The following is a 27701-nucleotide window of genomic DNA, read 5'->3' as shown; positions in this document are numbered from 1 at the left end:
TTTAGAAATGAGGGGTCCCAGCCCCATAATGAATCCACCTGTCCAGGGTACCAGTACCAGGAAGATGAGCCCCCATTAACTTCTGGCTGAAGAAACTCGTGGAATTGGAGTCAGTGAAAAAACTACTGGACTCCTTGGCAGTTCTTCTTAAAGGGCCCATGTGGAACTTAAGCAGACCTACTCCCTCTGAGCTCCGACAACACTGGGGTGGTGGCCTGAAAGATAACAGTGGCATATGGGGAGGAATGAAGTATCTGGAACCAGAACAAGAGCTGGGGGAGAGTTCTCTCCCAGAGAGAAAGGTGGGCAAAGGCCATTGTGTGTTTTCTGAGCCCTCCCCAGAAAGAGCCACAGAGTTGGCCAGCAAAGGGCCATATCTGAGACTCCATCAACCTAGCTTACACTGTTTGCTCTGCCCTGGTGGCTCTGACCTGAGGCTCTGCCCTACCCAACTTACAGGCCAGCCCTCTTTAGATCAAAGTTTGGCTCTGCCCTGGAACTTCCCAGTCCAGCACAAATAGCAGTCAGCTGCAGATCACTTTGTAGCTTGCACTGGGTGGCCCAAGTGGAACACGGGGTGGCTGACCCTGACCTGCACTGCCTGGGAAACCTGAGAGCCTGCACACTCCCAGTGGACAGCTATGACCACGTCAGAGCACCACCACACTGCCCTGGCACAGCTGATCTCAGAGGACAGAGGTTGATGGTAAGTAGTCACAGCTAGTCCTTACAGCTGACTGGCCTGGGTAAATCCCTTCCAGAGACCTGCCAACAGCAATGAAGACTCAACTACAAGAAGAGGGTGTACTCAGCCCACACACAGGGCACACCCAGAGTACCCAGCTTAGGTGATAGGGGAGATTGTGCCACTGGACCCTACAGGCCACCTACTATATAAGGCAACACTACCAAGACAGGGAGTCACAGACGCTCTACCTAATACATAGAAACAAACACAGGGAGGCTGCCAAAATGAGGAGACAAAGAAACATGGCCCAAATGAAAGAACAGATCAAAACTTCAAAAAAGAGCTAAATGAAATGTAGATAAGCGATCTATCAGATGCAGAGTTCAAAATACTGGTTATAAGGATGCTCAAGGAACTCAGAGAGGACCTCGACAGCATAAAGAAGAGCCAAGCAGAAATGAAGGATATACACACAGAAATGAACAATTTACAAGGAATCAAGAGTACAGTGGATAAAGCCAAGAATCAAAACAATAGGAAACATAAGCAAACAAAAAACAACTAATCAGAACAACAAGATGAAAAAAGAATAAAAAAAAAGGAGAGTGCAAAGACTCTCTGAGACAATTTTAGCAGGTCCAACATTTGTATCATATGGTTGCCAGAAGCAGAAGAAAAGGAGCAAGAAATTGGAAATCTATTTGAAAAAGTAATGCAAGAAAACTTCCCTGATTTGGTGAAGGATATAGACATGCAAATCCAGGAAGCATGGAGTCCCAAACAAGATGGGTGCAAACAAGTCCACATGAATACACATAATAATTAAAATGCCAAAGTTAAAGACAAAGACAGAATGTTAAAAGCAGCAAGAGAAAAGAAGTTTGTTACCTACAGGGGAGTTCCCATAAGGCTGTCAGGCGATTTCCCAAAAGAAACTTTGTAGGCTAGAGGGGCTTGGCAGGAAATATTCAAAGTCATGAAAAGCAGGAACCTACAGCCAAGATTGCTTTACCCTGTAAAAGTATCATTTAGATTTGAAGGATGGATAAAGAGCTTCCCAGACAAGAAAAATGAAAGGAGTTCATCACCAAATCATTATTATATGAAATGTTAAAGGGACTTATTTAAGAAAAAGAAGCAGCTCCAAACTATGAATAATAAAATGGCAATTACCACATATACCTATCAACAATTGAATCTAAAACACAAACTAAGCAAATGAGAAGAACAGAGAGAATTATGGATATGGAGAGTGGTTGGATGGTTACCAGATAGGGGGTGGTTTTGAGGGAATGGGTGAAGAGGAGTGGATTAAGACATATAAATGGGTAGTCACAGAACAGCCATGGGGATGTAAAGTACAGTATAAAACACAGAGTAGCTAAAGAACTTATACACATATCCCATGGACAGGAACAAAGGTGGGGGGATTGCCTGAGGGGAGTCAGGGGTGCTGGGTAGGGGTGGGGTCAAAGGGGGAAAACTGGACCAACTCTAACAGCACAATCAATAAGATATGTTTACCCCTGGCTGGTGTGGCTCCGTGGTTGAGTGCTGGCCTTTGTTCAAAGATTCGCCAGTTCAATTCCCAGTCTAGGGCACATGCCAGGCTTGTGGGCAAGGTCCCCAGTAGGGGGTGTGCGAGAGGCAACCACACATTGATGTTACTGTCTCTCTCTTTCTGTCTCCCTTCCCCTCTCTAAAAAATAAAATAAAATCTTTAAAAAATATTTTAAAGAAGTATTATACTCCTTTTTTGTACTTTCCTCCTTATTTCTTCTACTGTTGTCTAGGTCAGATTTCTGTCATCTTACACACCTAGACTCGTTCACTGAGTTACTAAAAGGCCTTCTTCTCTCATCCTCTACTCTGTTCTTCCTATGCACCTTCTTTCATACATTAGAAAATATTGAGAGCTGAATAAATGCACTGTGCTAGCGACTGTAGATTCAATGGTGAGGAAAAACAGTCTCTGCTCTCCCAAAGCTTCAAGTCCAGTGGAGGAGACCAAGTAAAATAACTAGGCAATAAATAAATAATTACCAGTATAGATAATGCTCTAAATGCACTTTTCTGAAGGCAAACAATGAAGAAAACTAGGCTGTAATGGCACTCAAAAAATGCAAATAAGCTAATTTGGTTAGGCAGTTGCTTTAGGAGATAGTGGGTACATATGCAGAAATTGAAGCTGAGTAATACTGATCCAAATCCTCGTGCTTTCCCCATCTTCCACTAATATGTAGCAAAACATACAATATCATATACTCCTCAATCATATGAAAAAATTTCATACACATTCTACATACTATCATACATAGTCACACACGTTTTTCATATATTCACTTCTTGTGTAAAACATTAATTTTTTAATAACTCAGAAAACCTTCTTGAAGCAATAGGTAGAGTATCTAGTACATGATATCATGGCAGAGTGGATACTCAATAAATACTGCTATTAAAAAGATATACCAAAGTATTTGGCAGTTTTTTCTGTCATTACATAGTGTATAGCATAAAAACAGAGTTATCTGCAATTTTTGCATTTATTTAAATATGCCACTTTAAAAGTGGTAAGTGCTATAAGTAAAAGAAAATTTGTTATGTGATAGGGTTACTGGGTGCAGTAAAGGTCTGCAGAGACCTGCAAAGGTCTCTCTGAAGAACTGTCCTGTAAGCCTGAGAATAGAACAATGAGAATGAGAAAGCCCTTACGACATGGAGAAAGAGCATGTCAAAAGGGAAAGAACGGTAAGTACGAAGCTCCTGAGATAGGAATAAACTTGACATGCTGGCAGATTAGAACGACAGATAAGGCCAGATTATGTTAAAGGAAAAAGAAAGTAACAGAAGATGAAATCAGAGGGACAGGCAGGCAGGCAGACAAGTCATATAAGATACCGAAGACCTTAGTGAGAAATTTAAATAGAGAAATTTAAATGCAATGAGAAGCCTTCTATACCATCCAAATTATACCATTCACAGTGGTGAGAAAAATTAACTCTGAACCATTTATATTTTCTGGTTGGTTTCCCTATCCATTATTCTTGTCATCAGGAATATTAATGATAGAAATTGGGGTTAAGGGCAGAGTCTATAACATTAAGATAGAATTAGTTATGTAAGGCTGCTATATTTTGGGACTGAAACCATGAGTATAATTCTGTAACATTTATTAATTATTACTATACCTACTAAAATAAAGAAAATCTTGTTATTCCTTAAATTTGTTTTAGAATTCATTTTTCAAACTATATTTAGCATAGTTCTTAGAAAAGTAAAGTATATTGCAATTTTATTCCTAATATAGATTGAAAATTAGACCAAATAGGTCTACAAAGCTCATTTATTTGTGAAACTACTGTTACCAAATTTCAACACAGAGAATAAACTGCTGTCCATCACACTAACAGTATTTCAGAAGAAACTGCCTTCAATGAAAGGCTTCTTTCTCCTCTTTCGGGTGGGGATCCAGGAAATGACAGATAGACTAGAGAGTGCAACTAAGTACGTTACAGTGATCTCAACCTGATCTTCATCAAAGTCCTAAAAGGATGATTCACCTGCCTACGAAGCAGACAATCAGCAAGTGGCTAGCACAAGGAGACAGAGGAAATGAGACAAGCTCCTGTGAACACTTTATACCAATACTTGTAGCACTTTTGATTTTTTAGGGGTGAATAAACTCAGTTAAGTGGAAATTATTTTTAACCATTTTCCATCAATCTTCCTCAAGTGGAGATGATTTATAGAACAGATGGCTTCAACTGGGGTTATATCTGGATTTTTGATGTGGTGGCATAATATTTCTAAGAGACTACACTTTGGTTCAACTAAATGTTTAGTTAATTTGTTCAAAACATATAGTCTATGTTGTAAAAATCCTGCTCCTACTGTCTTGAGCCTTGAAAAAGCTTCTCATCACAAGAAATAAAACGCTACACTTAAAAGTTCAAGGATATTTACCTCTTATTCTGGGCACATAAAATGCTTAAGACAATTTACAAAATCATCACATATTTTAAATAAACAGTGAGAACTAAAATTAGTTTCTATAAAATAGATATAAATGATTTTCTCCTTTCAAGTTTAAAACAAAGAACCAGGGTCATAAATAATTCTAGTTTGCCAGAGGCATGGCTATTTCTTTATACCAACTGTCGACTATCTAATTTAATTAGAGGTATTAAACTCCATGCTGAGGTCAACGAGCCTTACATCCTCCAATATTACACTTCAACCAGTGCTCATTAATGTGTCTACTGAATGGATTAACACACTAAAGATATATGTACAAAGGAAAGGGGGACAACCTAATGATAGCCAATTGTTCATTTGTAATAGGACACATGTTCTAGGCCTCAACTTATTACCTCTAATGTGGAATTTATTAAATTCAGGAGAAAAAATGCCAATACAGAAAGTGATTTTTTATTAAGGGGAACTGGTATAAGACAACTGGTCTCTATGATTAAGTTTAAACATTTAACCTTTTATTAAAAACAAATTGATACTATAATAGAGCTAAAATATAAGCTTGTTACTTAGAAAAATTTTACATACTACCACTCTGAAGAGCGGATTAAAGACAAGAGTAATAAAGAATAGGGTAAAGGAAACTCAGTATACAAAGAAATAATTTTTTTTATTTCTATGAAAAGGTTTAGAATAGTTATACTGAATTCAGTTATACTGAAACCTAGTTATACTGAATAGTTATACTGAATTAGTGAAATGTTGCTTCAATTAAGTCTCAAACTTGAGAGAGTATATTTACTTAAACTGATTCAAATTTCTATTCAAGAAAAGCATACCTTCCAAAATAATATTGCTTTATTACATTTATTTACAATTTTCAAAGGATTCATTTTTATATGGTAGGTACTATACATGTGAAAGCAGTGACATTTAAATTTCAAAATATATAAAAATTAAGCAACATACTTTGAAATAATACATGGTCAAAGATTCTCAAAGAAAATAAAAAATATTTTGAACTAAATGAAAAAGTTCTGGAAAAGGATACTAGTGATGGGTATATAAAAGTAAATGGACTTTATGCCATAGAACTGTTTAAATTGTAAATTTTATGTTGTACATATAATTTATCATAATAAAAATCTTTCTATACTTATATATGAAAACTATTAATGTTTAAGATTTAATCCCTCAAAATTCCAGTGCTTAAAATTTTCACCATTTAAAGGTATAATTTCACCTAGAACTCAACCATTTAACAATTCTCTCTTTTTTAAAAAAGATTTTATTTATTTATCTTTAGAGGGGAAGGGAAGGAGAGAGGGAGAGAAACATCAACGTATGGTTGCCTCTTGTGCGTCCCCTGCTGGGAACTGGCCTGAAACCTAGGCATGTGCCCTGACTGGGAATTGAACTGCGATCCTTTGGTTTGCAGGCCCACACTCAATCCACTCAGCTACACCAGCCAGCACCACTTAACAATTCTTAAATGGTGTTATTATTTCCAAATTAATTTTGTTATGATAATTGACTGTTAAACATCCATTTCAGATTCTTCTTAAATAATTAAAGATAAACTCTTGTAAATGTTTTGAATGAGATAAGAAATCCTCCTTATATGACATTTCTTACAAAGGTCACAAGAAAAGTTTATGTACCATATAATTATCAGGTTTAATATAGTGAAGTAAAAATATCCTGATATAATTTTTTAAAAAAGCATTTTAACTAAAAAAAATGATATACTTTGTTCTGCTCTTATTATTTGCAATCTTAGAAACTATTAATTTTAGTCTGATCTGGGGTTTAAAAGTTGTATTCATGGAGCCATGATAATGGTGATAATGATAAATATAGGTCACTGCCAAGTTCTTAATGATTAAAACTATTTATCTTTTTGTATTATACTCATAATTGTCTCTAATTTGGGTATGGCTTATTTACAGAGATTTAAAATGAGTTGATGGAACAAAGTGCTTAAATTAAATTTTAATGAAGTTTTATTCTAATCCAACTTCTCACCATCTTCTTGTCAGTTTTCATGGCTCATTTTGTACTTCTCAAAACTATGTGCCAAGAAATTCTATAGCAAACCTATTATTGAACATGCTTTCCTACCTTTATCAATTACCTCACCTTTATTACTCATTGCAATCTAATTAGCATTCTTACATTAACTTTACTAGCCATTACTCACTGAATAGGCATTTTCCAACAATATTTTAAAGTGTAAACAAAAGGCATCAAGGATATTAAACCAATCTTATAAAATATTTGAGAGGAGTTCTGCAGTTCCTTTTCAAAAGTGTGAACACTATTTTCATAGCTCATTAATGAAGTGTGCAGAGCTTTGATAAATGGCAACAGACTATTCAGTAAGATGACCTATGGATAGTAAGTTGGTTACATCCAGCATTAGTTTTTAATATCCTTGTAAATGGAGAAGGAAAAAAAAGGAGGAGGAAGTGGAGAAGGCAAAGAAAAGAAATGTTGGACAACATTTTACTTTTAGAAGTATTTCTTCCTAACAAAACAAAGTACATACACCTGTACTCTGAGGAATCTCTGTGGTCATCACAATGACGTGTGAATGATGGTGCCGCTACAGCAAAATGATGGCATGGGTTTCAAAACATGGGGGCCAGCAAAACCGCTCTACTCTCTCTCTCATAAATTCTAAGGGAGTAATATTTATTTCAATTAATTATGGCTTATTTACCTACTATATTATTTTTAGTTAAAATTTATGATAAAGCATGCTATATTTTAAGTGCTTTGTAATAATTTACTTTCCCCCCCAATCACTATAAATGTATCTATCCACAAGCAAAGGGACTTGAGATATAATTTCACCACTTTGTATACAGAAATTTTTCATATTTCCACTTTCCTGACGGCAAATCTTTTGTTAAGACTTTAACCTTCATCATATCATTAAGGAAAACAGAGTCTGCTCTGTAATAATACTGTTTCTGAAGATGGTGTCAGGTGAATAGTACAGTGCTCAGAATTAGCATTTGGTCAATTAGATTACATACATATTTTATGTATTAATTTTCTTAAACACCAGGATTTTAACTGAGCATTTTTCTCTCAACTCTTACTTTTTTGGTCAAAGAGTCATCAGAATCAGAAGGCATTCTTGTTGATACATGAAATATTACTTCCACTGTAGAGGTAGCAAAATATGGTGTGGTCAATCCAGTGCTTTTGTTTTTTTGTAGTCCTCCCATGAAACCACAATGGTTTGTAAGATTTACCTAGAAGCAATGAAAGAGACACAATGTTAATCAACTAAACAAAATTCAAAAACTCACTACTGAAGAATGCTCAAATTTTCCAGTCTTTGAAAACATGGGGAACAAAAGTCTTTTGCATGTTATAAACCAATGCTTGAACAAGAATTATTAGACCTGCTCTATTTACTCTTGTATTTTTTCTTAAGTATTTGAGGACCCGTAATTAATAGGAGTTAACTGGAAAAGCAACAAACTGCTGTGCACTCTGCATTTTTAGTTAGGCTAGTGGGTGTTAATAGTAAATTGTAAAGGCTGTGGGGGACACCAAGGACAGAGAGTAAGAATCAAGTAGCAAAAATCAAGACTGGAAATGATTTTGGGAGAAGTTAAAACAGTAATGACACTTTAATAAATTGGTTAATTAGGTGTGTCATATTTACTCATCAAAACTGCCTTCCTAATCACTAGAACCTATCATAGCCCAGAAGAAAAATATCAAAAGGCAAAAATTAAGTATACTTCAAATGTTCTGAACTACAATTCAATCTGTGCCAAGACTTTTAAAAATCTTTTTTTTTTCTGATTATAAATACAATACATGCTAGTATCAAGGTTGTTGCATTGAATGATATTCCCTGGACATCTGTGATACACAGAAGCAAACGACTTAAGTTTCTTTGTAGAAAATTAAAGAAATAATAAAAAAATGAAAATATTGCTTGTGTATCTCTATTCAAAGAAACCAGTTAGGCATGTTTTTAATAATAAAATCTGAATATTTGGTAAAGTAGAGAATTATAAAAACAAGTCTCTATACCATGTGGCCATGTCTTTTGACCATCACCACCACTTACTAATAAGTGAATACACAAATAATAAATTACTTTTTAAGCATTTACTACAAGATTGATTCAATCACAATATTTTTAAATTCATTTTTTGACTCAGTAATACATTCATATAATTAACAATTCAACAGATATACCAAAAATTTTCCTTCCATATCTCCTGTCTTTGGCTACTCAGCTTTGCCAAATATTGATTTCTTAAGTATCCTTCCAAAAATGTTCTCTGAACACACAGTTAAATTTTTTATATGTATGTGTATTTACACACACAGCAGGCATATACAATACTCTGCAACTTGCTTTCTTGCACATAATATTTTCAAATGTACTTTTTATTAGTAAGTAAAGAGCTTCATTTTTGTTTTCATGGCTTTACAGAAGTTCGTTATCATTTTTAAATTGTTTTGTTTATTATGCTACTAAGTTTGTCCCACTTTTGCCCCATGTGCCCTGCACCAATGAGCCCCCCAACCCTTCTCACCCAGGCAATGCCCGCACCATTGTCCACGTCCATGGGTCAGGCACATGTGTTCTTTGGCTACTCCATTTCCTAGGCTTTACATCCACCCCCATGACTATTCTGTAACTGCCAATTTCTATTCTTCAATCACCTCACCTATTTCACTTATACCTCCAACCAACCTCCTTTCTGACAACCATCAAAATGGTCTCTGTATTTATGATTGTTTCTGTTCTGTTTATCGTATTTTATAAATTCAACTGTTGACAGATATGTGCTTGTTCCATTTTACTGTTAATAATTTTGATTTTCTTCTTCTTCTAAAAGACCCTTTAACATTTCATATAATGCTGGTTTAGTGGTGATGTACTCTTTAAGTTTTTTATTGTCTGGGAAGCTCTTTATCTGCCTTTCCATTTAAAATGGCAGCTTTGCTGGGTAGAGTAACCTTGGTTGTAGGTCCTTGCTTTTCTTGACTTTGAATATTTCTTGCCAATCCCTTCCAGCCTGCAAGATTTCTTTTGAGAAATGAGCTAACAGTCTTATGAGGGTTCCTTGATAGGTAACAAACTGCTTTTCTCTTGCTGCTTTTAAGATTCTCTCTTTGTCTTTAATCTTTGGCATTTTATTTATGATGTGTCCTGGTTTGGGCCTCTTTGGGGTCATCTTGTTTGGGACCCCCTGTGCTTCCCATACTTGTACGTCTATTCCTTTTACCAAGTTAGAGAAGGTTTCTGTCATTATTTTTTCAAATACATTTCCAATTCCTTGCTCTCTCTTCTTCATCTAGCACCCCCATAATGTGAATGTGGTACGCCTGAAGTTGTCCCAGAGGCTCCTTACACTATCTTCATTTTTTTTGGATTCTTTCTTCTTGCTGTTCTATTTGGGTGTTTTTTAGTTCCTTATACTCCAAATCACTAATTTGATTCTTGGCTTCATCCACTCTATTGCTGATTCCCTATAAATTGTTCTGTATTTTAGTTAGTGTATCCTTCAGTTCTGACTGGTTCTTTCTTATGGTTTCCATGCCCTCTTTTATGATGCTGAAGTTCTCACTAAGTACACTGAGCATCCTTACAACCAGTGTTTTGAACTCTGCATCTAGTAGCTTGCTTGTTGCCATTTCATTTAGTCTTTTTTTGGAATTTTGTTCTGTTCTTTCATTTGGGCCATGTTTCTTTGTGTTCTCATTTTGGCAGCTTCTCTGAGTTTGTTTCTATGTGTTAGGTAGAACTGCTATGTCTCATGGGCTTGGTAGAGTGGCCTAATGTAGTAGATGCCCTGTAAGGTTCAGCGGCACAGGGTCCAGATGTCCTGCAAGGTCCAAGCTGACTAACTCGAGGTGCACCCACTATGTGGGTTGTGTATACCCTCCTGTTGTAATTGAGCCTTGATTGCTGTAGGCATGTGCAAGGTCAGCCACCACCTGTGTTCTGCCCAGGGTCACAGCGAATAAGCTACAAAGTGATCTGTGGGTGGTTACTATTTGTGTTGGGCTTGCAGGTACCCAGGAGAAGCCAAGCTGTGAACCAAGCCCAGGCATGAGGCAACTTAGCAACAGGTACTGAGTTCACTGCATCCAGATGCTTCTTGTTTGAGATAATTTAAGAAAATCTGAAGCATGGGCCAAAATGAGCCATTCATATGGAAAAGCCACTGGAAAAAGTTTGAGTGGAGTGAAAGTTGGGAGGGGCAAGCCTCAGGGAATCACCAGGGTGGGGCAAAGAGTGCAAGCTAGGCTGATGGAGTCTCAGATGTGGCGCCCGACTGCTGGCTCTGTGGCTCTGTGGCTCTATGGGGTGGAGGCTCAGAAAAGGAATATGGGCTTCTGATAGCACTTCTGTCTGGGAGAAAGCTGCCCCCCAGCTCTTGCCCTGAGGCCAGACAATTTACTTCCTCCATGTATGTCTCTGATGCTGTTGAATCTGCTGCCCCCTTGCTGGAACTCTGAGGTAGTAAGTCTGAGTAAGTCTGTGTAAAGGACCTTTAAGATAAAATATCAGGGAGTACAGCAGTTTCTGTCTTCCACAGCCTCTATCCCTGCTGATTTTTACAGCCAGAAGTAATGGCAAGTTCTTTTCCTGGGACTGGAGCCCTAGGCTGGGGGGCCTAGTATGGGGCTCCAGAGATGTCCCTTCTGATTTTTATCCTCCACATGTGGGTGGGGCCAGTCTGTTCTGTGTTTCTGCCCCTACTATCAGTCACGTTGTAGTTTCTTCTTTAATTTTGTACTTGTAGGACTTCCATTCAGCTTAATTTCTGATGGTTCTGAATGATGGTTCTATATTTTAGATATTAATTTTGATGTGGTTGAGTAAGAAGGTGAGCTGGGTTAACCTATGCCTCCATCTTGACCAAAAGTCCAGAAGTTCATTTTCTTGAAATAATTTAAGTGGTCCCCTACTTGAAGTATATTTAGGCCAGCTTTCCAGTCTTTTGCTGTTACAGTCAAAGCTACAGTGAACAGCACTGGACACATGTGATGTTGTACTTGTGAAAGTAGATCTGCAGGATAAATACTCCCAAGTGGAACTGTAAGTCCAGGGCATGCACACCTTCAGATTTGAAGCCTACTACCCAAACTGTCCTTCACACATGGCGCCAGTAGTGTGTGAGATACCTGCTTCCCTCACACCCTCTCAGATATATTCTCCAACTCTGTAATCTTTGCTAATCTGTTAGGTGAAAACAGTATCTTAGTGTAGACGTTTTGTTCAGTTTTGTTTCAGTGACAAAGTTATTTTGCAGTCACATATCTGATTAAAGGAGAAAGTCTCAGTTTAATGTCCCTTTGATGTAAACACCTCTGGAACACTTGCTGATCTCTGTTTTTTAAAACAATCTTTATCTGGAGAGAATGGAAAATTTATGGTCTATCTTGGGTACTTGAATATGTGCTCTGATGTTGTCAGGCAGAGTGCTGTATAAATGTCAATTAAATATTCTTGGTGATGGTGTTGAGTTCTTCTAGATACTTGCTGATTTCTGTCCAGTTCTCTCAGCTGTTGAAAGAGGGGTGAAGTCTCCATCTATAATTATGGATTTGGTTGTTTCTCCCATCAGTATCTATCAGCTTCCCTTCACATATTTTGCAGTTCTGCTGGTTGCTGCACACTTAGGATTGTTATGTCTTCTTGCTGGAGTGACCCTTTTTTGCTAAATAATGTCCTGCCTGTCTCTGGTTTCTTTGCTCTGAAGTCTACCTTATGTAATATTCCTGTAGCCATTCTGGCTTTCCTTTGATTAATGTTTGCATGATACAACTTTTTCCATCCTTCTGCTTTCTCTCTGCCTATTATTGTTATATTTGAAGTGAGTTTCTTTTATATAGCATATGTGGGTCATGTTTTTAATCCAGTCTGCCATTTTTTCAGTATATTTAGACATATTTGGCAATGACTGATACGTTAGGGCTTAAGCCTGTCTTTGAATTTTCTGCTTTCTGTTTATTTTCAGGGTTTTTTCTGTTTTATTTTTCCTGCCTCCTATGAATTACTTAAAAGTTTCCTAGAATTCCATTTTTATTGATGATTTTTTGAGCATATCTTTTGGGATATGTCTGTTAGTGGTTGCTCTTGGCATTAGATGTACATGACATCATAGACTACTGATGTTGTCATTTACCAGTCTGAATGAAACACAGGAAGACTACCACACTTTATGGTCCTATACTTTCCCATACTGTAATATAATTACCATGAATATTTTAATGGCAATAGGTTTAGAAACACATCAAGTAATAAAATAATTTTTGTACAAACAACCATCAAACATAATTAAGGAACCTCAAAAGAAGCCATGCTTCTTTTTTCTATATTTTTCTTGCCATGCTCTTTCATTCTGATGTTCTAAAGTTCATTTTACCATTTCCTTTCTGTTAACAGAACCCCTTTTAGTGATTCTTCTAGGGTAGGTCTGCTGGATAACTTACAAATTCTGTAAGTTATCCATCTGAGAATGTTTTGATTCATTCCTTCACTAGGTAGAGAATACCGGGTTCACAGGTATTTTTCCCTAGCTCTTGAAAAATACTTATGTCACTTCTAGTCCCCATAGTTTCTGATGAGAATTTCACTATTATTTTAATTGTTTTCCACTTATAGATAAGGTACCATTTTTATTTGTATGCTTTTATTTTTGTCTGTAGATTTTGTAAGTTTAATTATGATGTATTTTAAGATGGATTTCTTTTGATTTATCCTATTTGTGTTTCAACCAGCTTCTTTGATCTTTAGCTTTATTAACTTTATTCTTGTTGCCAAATTTGAGAAGTTTTTGACATTATTTCTTCAAGTGGTTTTTCAGACCAAACCTCTTTCTCCTCTCCTCCCAGGACTCAGAAATCAGAAAACAGGAATGCTAGGTCTTTTGTTGCAGTTTCACAGGTTTCCTTTTCTTCAAGTCTGTTCTCTTTCTGGTGTTCAGATGAGTCTTTACTACTCTATCTTCCAGTTTACCGATTCTTCCTTTGTACACCTATCTGCACCTAACTGTTGCTAGGTCCATCTCCTGAGCTTTGTACTATATATTTCCAGTTCTCAAATTTCCATGTAGTTCTTCTTTGTATCTCCTATTTCTCATTCATTTCAACTGTGGTCCTAATTGTTGAAACATTTCTAGTATGTCAATTTGAAATCTTTGTCATCTCAGTATTTGCATCTATTGTCTTTTCACTCAGTTTGAGATCTTTCTGGTTCTTCGTAGAATTTCTGATTGAAGCTGAACATTTCATATTATGTTATGAGACTATAACACATCCTGTTTAAACCTTCTGCTTTAGCTGGTTGTTTTGTGACAGCTGTGTCAGAGAAGCAGGGGCAGTGCTGCCTCAGTACTGACAGGTGGAGGCAGAAGTATAGGTTCCTCACTTAGCCTTATGTTGACACTTGGGCAGAGGTGATCCTCATCACTGCTAAATGGAGGTAGGAGTTCTGGCTTCCTATGTGGTATCTACTAACATTGCAGTGGGGGTGCTTTCGTTACTGGTAGGTGACAGTGAGAGGTCTTATTCTCCACTCTGTCCTCTCTGACCTACATCAGTGGAGAGAAGAAGGGGCACCTAATTATTATTGGGTGGAGATGGAATTCTAGGTTCCTTCTGTAGTCTCCATTGGTACTGTTTTGTGGGTAATGGACAGGACTTGTTACCAGCTACCAAAGATGAAAGTCTTGACTTGTCTTGCTCTTCTCTGACATTACCTGATACTGCTCTGGTGCAGACTTGGGGATGCCTCATTATAGTCTCGTGAGGGTAGAAGTCTAGGCTCCCTGACTGGCTTTAGTTGTCAGGGGTGGGGATGGGTGGTCACAGTATTTTCTGTAGTGTTTGGCTGGAGTAGAGCAGTTACTGTCTAAATAATCTCTGCTTTCCTTGCCGTTCCTTTCCTGGTCCTTTGGCCTGAAAGAGTGTTTTACTGGCTGTTTTTTCCTCCTGTGCTCATTGATGTTTCTAGGCTTTTTTTGGCTCCATGTCTGGGCTATATAAGATAAAAAATGAAACAAAACAAAAACAAAACCTGAAACCCATAATCTTGTCATTTCTTGGTTCTGAAGTCCCTAGTTGGTCTGCCTTCTCTCTACCTTTCAGTCTTCTTATGCTTGTTTTCTATGTGAGGTCCAAGGTTTTTGTGGTACTTAGTGTGACGAACAGGGAGAGTCTGTGTACTTGATCTTCCCAGAAGTGAAAGTTCCCACTATACAGCTGAATGGATTTTAGTATATCCACAAATAAGTACAGTCATCACCACAATCACTTTTAGAACATTTTCATCACTTCAAAAAGAAGCCCTGTAACCTTTAGCTGTCACACTCTAATCATTCCTTATCCCCCACAACTAGCCTTAAGCAACCGATAGTTTACTTTATACATATTTACACACATGTACACCTATTGCGGATATTTTATGTAAATGGTTTTGTGACTGGTTTCTTTCAGTTAGCTTGATGTTTTCTAAGTACATCCACACTGTAGCATATGTCAGTACCTCATTCCTTTTAATGGCTAAATAACACTGTTCTAACACTTCAAAGTATGGGTATACCATACTTTGTTTATCCACCCATATGCTGAAAGAAATTTGGGATGTTTTCATATTTTGGCTATTACACATGAGTAAGTTTTTTGTGTGGACACACTTTTACTTCTCTTGGGTATATACCTAATAGTGGAAGTTCTTATTATAAGGTAATTCAATGTTTTGCAGTTTGATGAACTCTCCGATTGTTTTTTACTGCCACTTCACTATTTCATGTTCTTACTGGCAATATATGAGGGTTAAGATTGCTCCAAATCCTAGCCTACAGTTGTTACTACTGTAAACTGATTTCTTCATTCTTCCCACTCTACTGAGTGGTGTCGCACTGTGGTTTTCAGTTGCATCGCTCTCATACATAATAACAATGGGCATCTTTTCATGTATGTATTGGTTGCTTGTACATATTCTCTTCTTTGGAGAAATGTTTGTTTTGGGTCCTTCTGTCATTTTTAAAATTGAGTTGTCTTCTAACTATTGATTTATATAAGTTCTTTACATATTTTAGATGTCAGTGATTTGCAATTATTTTCTCCAATTCTGTGGGTGGCCTTTCACTTTGTTGCTAATGTCTTCTAAAGTCCAAAAGTTTAAATTTTAATGAAGTCCAATTTATTGTTTTTTTCCCTTTGTTGCTCATATTTTTAGTATATCTATAAATTCCTGTTATTTGTAAATTATACCTCAAAAAAGCTAAAAAAATTCTCTTGCCAAATTTAAGGTCATGAAGATTTTCCACTGTTTGTCTTCTAAGATTTTTATAGCTTTCGCTTTTAATTTATGTCTTTGATCCATTTTGAGTTTATTTTTTGGAGATAGTGTGAGGTAAGAGCCCAACTTCATTCTTTTGCATGTGGCTCTGCAGTTGTTCCAGCTCCATTTGTGAAGAGTATTGTTCCTCCACTAGATGGTTTTGACATCATTATGGAAAATCAGTTGCGTATATAGCTGGGAGACTGGCAAAGATGGAGGCATAGGTAGACACGCTTCACCTCCTGCACAACCAAAAGAAGGATAACAACCAGTCTAAAAACAAAAAATAACCAGAACAGCCAGAAAATTGAACAGTGTGAAAGTTTGACAACCAAGGATTTAAAGAAGAAACATGCTATCAGAGGGGTAAGAGGGTAGGAGACAGGGAGCTGGGGCAGACAGGAGGTGGTGTGGCTTGGCAAGACAGGGAGGCAGCAGTGGTGGTGGCTAGTGGGAAGGGCAGTCCCATATTCAGTTGCCATGGACAAAAAACCAGAAGGGAACAACTGGGGAGCAAGCCATCCCAGCCCTGGCCTATACCGCACACCACAAAAATAAAGCTTCACAACCCTCTGGCTGTAAAAATCAGTGGAGGTTGGGGCACTGGAAAAAACTGCTGGTCTCTTAGGAGAGTCTGTATAAAGGGCCCATAGGGTCCTAGAACACACACAAACCCACACACTATGGGCATCAACAACAGGGCAGCAGCTAGAAGGGCACCAGTCTCTTACAGGAAGAGGGATAAGTGACTGGAAATGGGGTGAGAGCTGAGAAAGCAGCATTGTTCCCTCTCTGACCCCTCCCTTACATAGAGTGCCACAAAGCAGTGAAGTGGGTTGCACTGCTTTGGTGAATACTAAAGGCTCTCTGCCCCTTACAACTATGTCAACATGGGGAGTCAAAGGAGCGCTACCTAATACACAGAAACACAGGGAAGCTGCCAAATTGAGTAGACAAAGAAACATAGACCAAATGAAAGACCAGTCCCATATTCCAGAAAGAGAACTAAGTGACATGATAGTAAACCTATTAGATGCAGAATTCAAAACACTGGTGATCAGGATGCTCACAGAAATGACTGAGTAAGGCCACAAAATAAAGGAAGAAGTGAAGGCCATATCTGAAGTGAAACAAAGAAAAATATACAGGGAACCAACAGTGAAGAGAAGGAAGTTGGGATTTAAGTCGACATCCAAATCATAGGTGTGCCAGAAGAAGAAGAAAAAGACCAAAAAACTGAAAACTTATTTGAAAAACATTGTGAAAGAAAACTTACACAATTTGGTGAAGAAAATATATAAGTCCAGGAAACTTAGAGAGTCCCAAACAAGGTGGACCTAAAGAGGGCCACACTAAGACACATCGTAATTAAAATGCCAAAGATTAAAGATAAAGAGAGAATCTTATATGCAGCAACAGAAAAGAGGAGAGTTACCTAAAAAGGTGTTCCCATAAGACCATCGGCTGATTTCTCAAAAGAAAACTTGCAGGCAAGAAGGGAGTGGTAAGTAGTATTCAAAGTGAAGAAAAACAAGAACCTACATCCAAGATTACTCTATCCAGCAGAGCTGTCATTTAGAATGGAAGGGCAGATAAAGTGCTTCCTAGACATGATAAAGCTAGAAGAGTTCATCATCACCAAGCTCTTATGTATGAAATGTTAAAGGGACTTACTTAAGAAAAAGAAGATGATAAAAACTATGAATAGTAAAATGACAACAAATTCACAACTATCAACAACTGAATCTAAAAAACCAAAACCAAATTAAGCTACCAACTAAAACAGTATCACAGAAATGGAGATCACATGGAGGGTTGGAAATGGGAAGAAGAGAAAGTGGAGGGAAGGGGAGGACGAGGAGGGAGATTAGGGAACAAGGTACAGGGAATAATAAACATAAATGGTAGGTAGCAAAACAGACAGGGGGATGTTAAAATAGCATAGGAAATGGAGAAACCAAAGAACTTACATGTACGACCCATACATATGAACTAAGGGGTGGGACTGCTGCAGGCGTGTGGGTACTGGGTGGAGGGGGGCAAAGGGGAAAATATGAAACAAATGTAATAGCATAACCAAGAAAATATATTTAAAAAAAGAAAATCAGTTGACTATACATGTGTATATTTATTTCTGGAATCTAAGTTCTATTCCATTGATAAATATGCCAATTTTGATGCAAGTACCACACTGTTTCATTAGCGTTGGTTTGTACTAAATTTTGAAATCAGGACATGTCAGTACTCCTAATTTGTTCTTTTTCCCATGTCTCTTGCTTTTACTAATATTTATTACCTATATTTTTCTGTTTGCTTTTCTAAAATAAAATCTATTCATAATATTCCTTTTTACTTTCTAAATTAATTTCACATACATAATCTCAGCTGAACTTCATATTGCATCTGTTGAGTAAAAAGGTACATTACCTATGACAAATAAGCAAATAAGTCTCTATAGCTCAAGTAACTCACTTAGGAAGAAATAGCAGGTTTAGGAAATACTCAGCTATAAAAATATACACTGATTGCTAACGGTGTATTTATTAGACACTATATGCAAGGAATTGGGATTTAATAAGAAAACACAATGAGGTGACAGTGCCTGCCCTCTAGTAGCTTACAGTGCAGTGCAGTGGCCTTCGACAACTCTGCTCATGTATTCTCTACAAGAATTTTGAAAAATTATGTGTTAAATAGGCAACTATAATGAAAATTTTCAACATAAGTTTAAACTGTTGCAAAAGATATAATTTCTAGTATACTATATGTTACATATGTGCTTTTTCATCAAAATCTTAGAGCCATAAATTTTGCTAATATGTATAAAATGCCTGCTATTTACGACATATCAATCAGCCCCATCAAATTCACTTTCTGTTAGAAAATGTCTTGATAATTTATCTTTCAATTACAATGAACATTTTAACACAAATCTCTGCAATAAATACCTCACTTCTGAGTTATAATTCTAAGATAGATGTGACACAGGAACCTTGATATAAGTTGGCTGCCAGGAAGGCCTAAAGTGCAGTATCTTACCATATTTATTCCTGTGCTTTCAGAGACACTCTCACTCAGGAACATGCCCTCTTGAATGAACTATTGTTTTTTGGTGCCAAACCTTGTGGGGCAATGTAAAACTTGGGTGAGCAAGAGGCAAGCCCTTTTTTTTTAAACAAAAATAAAGGACAGAAAAAAAGAGGAAAGAGATTGCAAAAGGATTCTGAGGCATTAATTTTAGTAAAGTTGAGAATCTATCTGGAAACTAATCTCAACTAAGCATGCTGACGTGCCCCCTGAGGCACCTTGGAATAGTCCTAAGAATATTCACATCTTAGTTTGAAGACTACCAGTATAGTGGTCACAACTGTGAAGAAAATCCAGATTTCTAAACCTGTGCATTTCATACTCTCTGACAATATACTGTATTATTAAATAGACAACAACTTTCCATTCAAAATACCAACTGCTGCTGTCTTTGTAGATGAGATGCAGAATTAATAACAAACCCACTGTATAGTTGTTGAGTCTCCTAATATAATGCTCCTAAAATAAGTTAGAAAGAAAAAAGGAACACCAGTGCTTCCAAACAGAAATAAAATGATATTTGGTATAATTTAACAATAGTACCTCCCAACCAAGACCAGCTACAAAATCTTCATATGCTTGACTTCCCCCTGTATTGGTGAGAATGGAATGTTTATCTTCTTGTCCTTCAGCAACATAAAATACTGCAATCTTGTGTGTTTCTCGGCTGTAAAACAAAAGATTATGCCATTCATTTAATCATTAACTTATCCATTCATTCATCCAATACTTATGTTCTACGTACAAAGTATATGGCAATAAAAAGATAAAAATGATTTAAATCTTAGTCTTATAAATCTTAAATCTTATAAGATTTATTAATCTTATAAATCTTATTTGTATTAATATGTTCATAAATCTTATAACAATGATTTAAATCTTATAAAAGTAATTAAAAGTAAAAATACAAAAGTTCAAAAGTTGCCACTGGAACAGAAGAAAGGCAGGATTACTTCTGATTGGAGAAACAGAGAGAAACTTAAAGGAGAAGGTAACATTGACTTGGGTGAAGGTAAGTAAGAGTTAGTAAGTGAAGAAGAAAAAGTATATCAGGAAAGACACATAGGTTTGAGTGCACGAAGAATCTGAAGAGTTGCCTGGTATAGAATGTGGCTGAATTCCAGAGTTAAAGAAATTGTGGTTTAGAAATAAAAGTAGAAAAGAGCAAAGGCGACTGGTTTTGGATGGCTGATGCTGAAATGGGGCAGGCTGTGAGACCCTTGAAGGACTGTGAGTGACTTTGGGCATTCTCTTGGAAGGTCATTTGGATTCTTTTTTCTCCTTGGTCTACATACCCCAGGATTCTGGGCCTCAGTATTCCCATTCGAGAAGAGAGCATGGAGCCTCCTCCCCACCCCCTACCCACACTCCAGGGTAATGGGGCAAACTGAGGGTGAGTGGCTTTGCTGTGTACAATAAAGGGGAACTCCCATCTGGTCCTTGGGGCTCCCATGTGGCCCCAATTCTGCCCTCTGAAGCAGCAGAGCACATGTACTACAGGTTACAGAACCCCCTTATCTTTACTGCCCATCTCTGCAAACAGGGGACTAGATAATCAACTCCAGTATTCAACTACATAGATATCTACCACATCATTCTCCTGATGAACATTAAGATTGTTCCCAGGACATCAGGTCAAGATGATGGTATAGGTAAATGTGGCTCATTGTGGAAAAGGTTACATCATGCAAACATTAACCAGAGGAAAGCCAGAATGGCTACATGAATATTACATAAGGTAGACTTCAGAGCAAAGAAACCAGAGACATGCAGGACATTATGTAGCAAAAAAGGGTCACACCATCAAGAAGACATAACAATCCTAAGTGTGCAGCAACCAGCAGAACTGCAAAGTATGTGAAGCAAAGCTGACAGAAACTGATGGGAGAAACAACCAAATCCACAATTATAGATGGAGACTTCACCCCTCTTTCAACAGATGAGAGAACTAGACAGAAATCAGCAAGTATATAGAACTCAACACCATCACTAAGGAAATTTAATTGACATTTATACAGCACTCTGCCTGACAACATCAGAGAACATATTGAACCATAAAACAAACTTCAAATTTAAAAGCATTGAAATCATATAGTGTGTTTTTCAACTACAGTGGGATCAAATTTGAAATCATTGACAGGATAATCTCCAAAGGCTTGGAAGAGTTATATAATATATAATTTCATTTGTACAGTATTCTTGAAATGGCAGTTCTGGTAGTGAAGAGCAGATTAGGGATTGGCAGGGTTTAAGGAGGAGGTGTGGTAGGAGAGAACGGGGTGTGGCTCATGTAACAGGGCAACGGGGGGATCCTTATGGTGATGAAGATTTTCCCTCTATTAACCTTATCAATGTCAGTATCCTGGCTGTAATGCAGTTTTTCATTGGGGAAATCTGGGGAAAGGGTACATGGAATCTCTTTTTATTATTTCTTAAAACCTAAGGTGAATTTTCCATTCTCTCCAGATAAAGATTGTTTTAAAAAACAGAGATCAGCAAGTGTTACAGAGGTGTTTACATCAAAGGGACATTAAACTGAGACTTTCTCCTTTAATCAGATATGTGACTGCAAAATAACTTGTCACTGAAACAAAACCGAACAAAACATCTACACTAAGATACTGTTTTCACCTAACAGGTTAGCAAAGATTACAGAGTTGGAGAATATATCTGAGAGGGTGTGAGGGAAGCAGGTATCTCACACACTACTGGCGCCATGTGTGAAGGACAGTTTGGGTAGTAGGCTTCAAATCTGAAGGTGTGCATGCCCTGGACTTACAGTTCCACTTGGGAGTATTTATCCTGCAGATCTACTTTCACAAGTACAACATCACATGTGTCCAGTGCTGTTCACTGTAGCTTTGACTGTAACAGCAAAAGACTGGAAAGCTGGCCTAAATATACTTCAAGTAGGGGACCACTTAAATTATTTCAAGAAAATGAACTTCTGGACTTTTGGTCAAGACGGAGGCATAGGTTGGATTCTTTCCTCACACCATGAACAAAAATTAAATCAAAATGAATCATAGTTCTAAATACTAGGTCTAAAACAAGTTTATAAAACTATAAAATTATGACAACTGCCCATGAATACTCATAGCAACATTATTCATAATAGCCAAACAGTAAAACCAATTCTAATGTCTACCAACTGATGAATGAATAAACAATATGTGTAGTATGGTTATATAATTATTCAGCAACAAAAAAATGAAATAGAGACAATGCAATATAATAAACTTTGAGAACACTATGCTAAGCCTGTAAAAAAGACCACATACTCTTTTATATAAAATACACAGAACAAGAAAATATAGATACAGAAAGTAGATTAGTGTTGTCTAGAGCAGGGTGATTGGAGGTGATGTTTGGTATAATGAGGATTGCTAATAATGGATATGCAGTTTCTTTCTGAAGGGGCTAAAACATTGTAAAGTTAGACTGTTCTCTAACTAGATTGTTGTGTTACATGCAAAAATCTGAATATTCTAAAAACACGTACACTATAATGAGGAAATTGCATGGTAGTGAATTACATTTCAATAAAGCAGTTAAAAGTTTAAGTTGGATGCATGATCTATGCGTAAAGTCTGATCCTGGCAGAAAGACAACTTCTCCGTGTTCTCACTTTCCTACGAAAAGGGTTGTCAGGAAGAACTCATAAGTCATAATTTATGAAACTGTGAACAGCTGGATAGAAATATTCACCTAATCCTATATAAATCCAAAAGCTGAGAGAAACTAATGTGCTATAATGGAAAAAATATAGAACATAAATCTTTAAAATACAGAAGCAAAAGAGAAAGGCATTATATAGAAGCATAATATTACCTTCATATTATGTGTCCTTCTTACAATTCGGCTGCCTTTTATGTCAAATCTTAATCTTTCACCATTCCTTCTTATTTTTCTACTAACTACTACTGCTTAAATGTCTGGTGTACTATCATTAGATTAATATGCACCACAAAAGTGAAAGAGAATAAGTTACTAGAAAAAAATAAAATTAGTGAATTTACAACCACAAATATTCTATAAAAACATGCGCAGTACTGGCAAAATGTTATGAGCATACTATAAAAAAATTCAAAGTGAAATCTGTTAAGTTGTAAGTGTTGGGAACCGCTCTGCTTGGTTTCAGGAGTTGTACCTGCCCCCCACAGCTAAGACTGAGTGAGTGACCTGTGGAATGCCACTAAGGAGACAAAGCTTGTCTCTGGTAGTAAATGCTGCTTCTGCTTCATTCCCCTGCCCCCAATGCATGGTCAGATAGTCGATGACAGGTAAGGCCCCTCAGAGCGGGGCAACCTAAGCCAGACACGATCACTTGGGAGGCCATCATGGAAGGATTCAGGGGGCTGCAACAAAGAGGGAGTGATGGACCCTCACCCCGCAGCTGACATAGCCTGAGTCCCCATGTTTTCTGGGAGAAACACTTCCTGGCTCTAATACACTTAAGCCTGAAAAACCTGTGATGGGGGGCTCAAGGCAGCCTCTTGCCAGCTAGAGCGGGATCTGGGGTGATTGGGCATAAGAAAGAATTCCTAAAAGTCCTGTGAAACCTGCTTTGCTAAGAATGCTTTCATTCATATGATAAGGGTCCAAGCAGGAAATAAATATGTCTCCCAAAGTTTCTGCAACCCCCTTACCCGGCAGACACTGACTCAGATTTCTTTGAAATGTTATCTACTGTTTGATCCTTGCCACCTGACATTGATTGATGAGCTTTACCTGTATTCCTGTGTATTACAACCTAATAAAAGCCATTGAGGAAGGGGCTCTTGGCCTTTCTCCTCTGAGATTGGCCACCTCTCCTCCCCAAGGAGATCATGTCTTGGTAGTGTTAACTTTCATCAGTGGCGGACGGGGGGGACTTGCTGGCAAAGTTGCCCCCACATATAAGCACTTCTGAATTCCTGTATATTAGGTATGCTGCAATAGAAATACTAATAAAAATCATTTTGAGATTTGAAATGTAAAAATAGTTGTTAAATCATGAGGAACAGGAATCAGTTCATTTAGTAAAAAAAATAAATAAATAAAGGATCCATAAATGATCTAGGTGGATAAAAGTATAAACAAAGTAACTTTTCATTTATATCCTTGCTAGTCCTCCAGATAAGGAGTTAGGTTTACTTCCATGTTTCTTGGCTTAGCTCAAAAGTTGCCTTAATATTACATGATTAGAATGGATTTTTATTTGAGCCCACTGTACCGGGGAAAGAAAGACAACTGTTACTTTCTTTAATTAAAAACAAAACAGGACTTCCGCCAAGATGGAGGCATAGGTGGAAACACTGTGCCTTCTCCCACAACCAAGTTTGAATACAACAAAGGTTTGGTAAACAAAGACGCAGCCAAAGAACAGAAAATTGCACCATATGGAAGTCCAACAACAACAAACTGTTCAACTGGGATTGGTAAGAGGGGCGGAAACAGCAGCAGAGGAGGGTTGGGCTGGAAAGATCCCCTGACCCAGGCACACAGGCAGCCTGAGTAGCAGTGGGTGGCAGCATGGACCCAGTGAGGGTTCGGGGCAGGCTGACCAGGGTCACACATTCGTGCGCAGATAAACCAGCAGAGCAGTGAGCAGGGAGACGGACTGCGCAGGCCCAATGGGCGAACCCAGTGAGTATGCAAATCGGCGGGCTGACCGTGGTTGCACATTCACGACCAGTGGGACGAATGCATGGCCCCAGTGGCAGGAGGTGGCAGAGGGGACTGCCATTGCTTTACTTTGACCCCGCCCCCATATACAGTGTCACAACCCAGCGACTTAGTTGCCCCGCCCTGGTGAACACCTAGGGCTCCACTCCTCATACGTAACAGGCATGAACAGCCCAAAATATAGCTCAAGAAGAACTCAAAGCCCTAGAGCCGATAACTCTAAGTGAAAAAGAAATAGCGAACCTCTCAGACGCACAGTTCAAAACACTGGTGATCAGGATGCTCACAGAACTGGTTGATTATAGTCACAAATTAGAGGAACATATGAAGGCTAAACTAATTGAAATGAAGGGAAATGCACAGGAAACCAATAGTGATGGAAAGGAAACCAGGCCTCAAATCAAGGGAGTGGACCAGAAGGAAGAACGAAACATTCAACCATAAAAGAATGAAGAAACAAGAATTCAAAAAAATGAGGAGAGGCTTAAGAACCTGGAGGACATCTTTAAACGTTCCAATATCCGAATTATAGGGGTACCAGAAGAGGAAAAGAAACAGCAACAAGTGGAAAACTTATCTGAACAAATAATAAAGGTGAACTTCCCTAGTCTGGCAAAGGAAATAGATTTCCAGGAAATCCAGGAAGCTCAGAAAGTCCCAAAGAAGTTGGACCCAAGGAGGAACACACCAAGGCACATCATAATTACATTACCCAAGTTTAAAATGAAGGACAGAATCCTAGAAGCAGCAAGGGATAAGGGGACAGTCACCTACAAAGGAGTTCCCATCAGACTGTTAGCTGATTTCTCAAAGGAGACCTTGCAGGCAAGAAGGGGCTGGAAGGAAGTATTCCAAGTCATGAAAGGCAAGGACCTACATCCAAGACTGCTCTCTCCAGCAAAGCTTTCATTTAGAATGGAAGGGCAGATAAAGTGCTTCTCAGATAAGGTCAAATTCAAGGAGTTCATCATCACCAAGCCCTTATTATATGAAATGTTAAAAGGGACTTATATAAGAACAAGAAGACGAAAAATATGAACAGTGAAAGGACAGCAAACTCACAGTTATTAACAACCACACCTAAAACAAAAGCAAACCAAGAGGACAGCTAGATCAGGAGCGGAACCATAGAAATGAAGAACACATGGAGGGTTAGCAACAGGGGAGTGGGAGGAGGAGAAGGGGGGAGAAGGTACAGAAAATAGCATAGACAGTAGGTAGAAAACAGATAGGGGGAGGGCAAGAATAGTAGGGGAAATATAGAATCTAAAGAACTTGAGACACGTGGGTCATAAACTAAAGGGGGGGAGTTGTGGGGGGGGTGTGCAGGGTGGAGGGGAATGAAGGGGGGAATAGAACAACTGTAATGGTATAATCAATCAAATATATTTAAAAAAACAAAACAAAAAATTTCATGGTTTCATTTGATATAGAGTATCAAAAAAATTATGCTCTCTCAAAGGGGAAGCCCTCCATATATTGAAGGTATACATAAAAATGAAAGCAGTTTAGCAGAAGCAAACAAGTAGAAAATTGTAAGATAATGTAGAGAAACCATGAACCGGCAAGGTTGATTGGTATGGCCTGAGTTCTAGATCAACAATTTTCACATGATGTGCTGTAACTATTTTCAAACCATGCAATATAGGACTACTTAATCAGGGACACTGACCTCTTTTCCCTTTGACAGTCCATTAAAAAAATGACAGCAGCCAACACAACATAGATGTCTGGTGTGAATGAGTCCAAATTATATCTATTTTTTGTCAGATTGGCAAAAAATGTATTTTTGGGAGTGTGCAGAATTTTAGTAATTAGTTTATGTGCTCCATGAGATGAAAAAGGTTGAAAATTGCTGTTCTAGACCGAAGAGTCTGGTCAGGCACTGTGATGTCACTAAGGAATAAAAATGAAAATTATCCTTTACAAAAACTGTTCTGGTGCTGAGGACTACCTAGATGGGGAAGAGCCTGGGGATGAGAGCCTACAGACTGCTTAGAGAGTTGTTATAACTTGTGTAAAGAAGTAGTAAGACATGAACAAAGGGTCAGTAGAAGACAGAGGTGGGAGATAAGAAAGAACTGACATAATGATTACGAAAATCTAAGGCTAAGGGAAAGAAAATGGTGAAGTCGGATAGACTGAAATGGCATCTCTGAACACAATTGGGAAAATAAGCAGAAGGATCTGATCTGGCAAAGAAACAGTGACCTGGAAATGCAGCAAGCAGGTAAGTAAACATTTACAGTAGCAGCTACAAAATCATGACTGAGAATCAAGAGAGAGGAATACATGGACAGAAAGGAATGGGAGTGAGAAGATATGAGAGATATTGCAATGAGAAGGATAACTATGTTTGGGGTAGAAGGCAGAAGATGAGCCAGTGAAGACAAACAGGAAATAATTAGAGAATTAGGAGTTGAATGAGATACTTTTAGTGTTCCAAAAGCCAGGAAGAAAAACATTTTTTAAAAAAGAGTAGACAACTGTCAAATTTTCAAGGGATTATAATATTCAGGGTTTCTTTAGGGCAGTGAAACTACCCCGTATTATAGTACAATGGTGAATACATGTCATTATACATTTTTCAAAATTCACACAATATATATAGGACAAAGAGTGAACTGGAAGCTATGAATTTCAGTTAATAGCAGTATGTTAATAATGGCTCACCAACTTTAACAAATGTACCACACCTGATACAAGATATGAATTAAAAGGTAACTGTGTAGAGGGAAAGGGTATGCTAGAACTCTGCGTACTTTGCAATAAATGATTTTGTAAATCTAAAACTGCTGTGACTAAAAAGTGCCGATTAAGTTAATTAAATTAATTAGATAAATCAAAGAGGCTGATGTGGACTGAGAATACTTCAGAGTTGATGGCAGGGACACTAACTTCAGAAGGATATTTCCAATAGAGAGGCAGAGGTCAAGAACACATGGTGAG

The 27701-nt window shown here is 37.7% G+C and overlaps 1 protein-coding gene across 13 annotated transcripts in view; it reads right to left on the bottom strand.

Annotated features, from left to right (window-relative positions):
* Positions 1-27701, bottom strand: part of RALGAPA1 (Ral GTPase activating protein catalytic subunit alpha 1) — a 265494-nt gene that overhangs the window by 63058 nt on the left and 174735 nt on the right. For 7 of the 13 annotated variants that reach the window (XM_037056451.1, XM_037056444.1, XM_037056450.1 and 4 more), the window contains 2 exons: positions 19629-19752; positions 7768-7923 (listed from right to left, as the gene is read on the bottom strand). In XM_037056451.1, the coding sequence (XP_036912346.1) occupies positions 7768-7923; positions 19629-19752 (280 nt within the window). Of the gene's footprint in view, positions 1-7761; positions 7924-19628; positions 19753-27701 lie in introns of all 13 variants that reach the window. The other 6 variants (XM_037056449.1, XM_037056448.1, XM_037056442.1 and 3 more) reach the window with 1 other exon arrangement.

Source organism: Sturnira hondurensis, unplaced genomic scaffold (genome assembly GCF_014824575.4).
Source record: "Sturnira hondurensis isolate 20B ecotype Veracruz unplaced genomic scaffold, ASM1482457v3 Scaffold0008948, whole genome shotgun sequence".
NCBI lineage: Eukaryota > Metazoa > Chordata > Mammalia > Chiroptera > Phyllostomidae > Sturnira > Sturnira hondurensis.
This window is presented reverse-complemented; position numbering and strand designations above follow the sequence as displayed.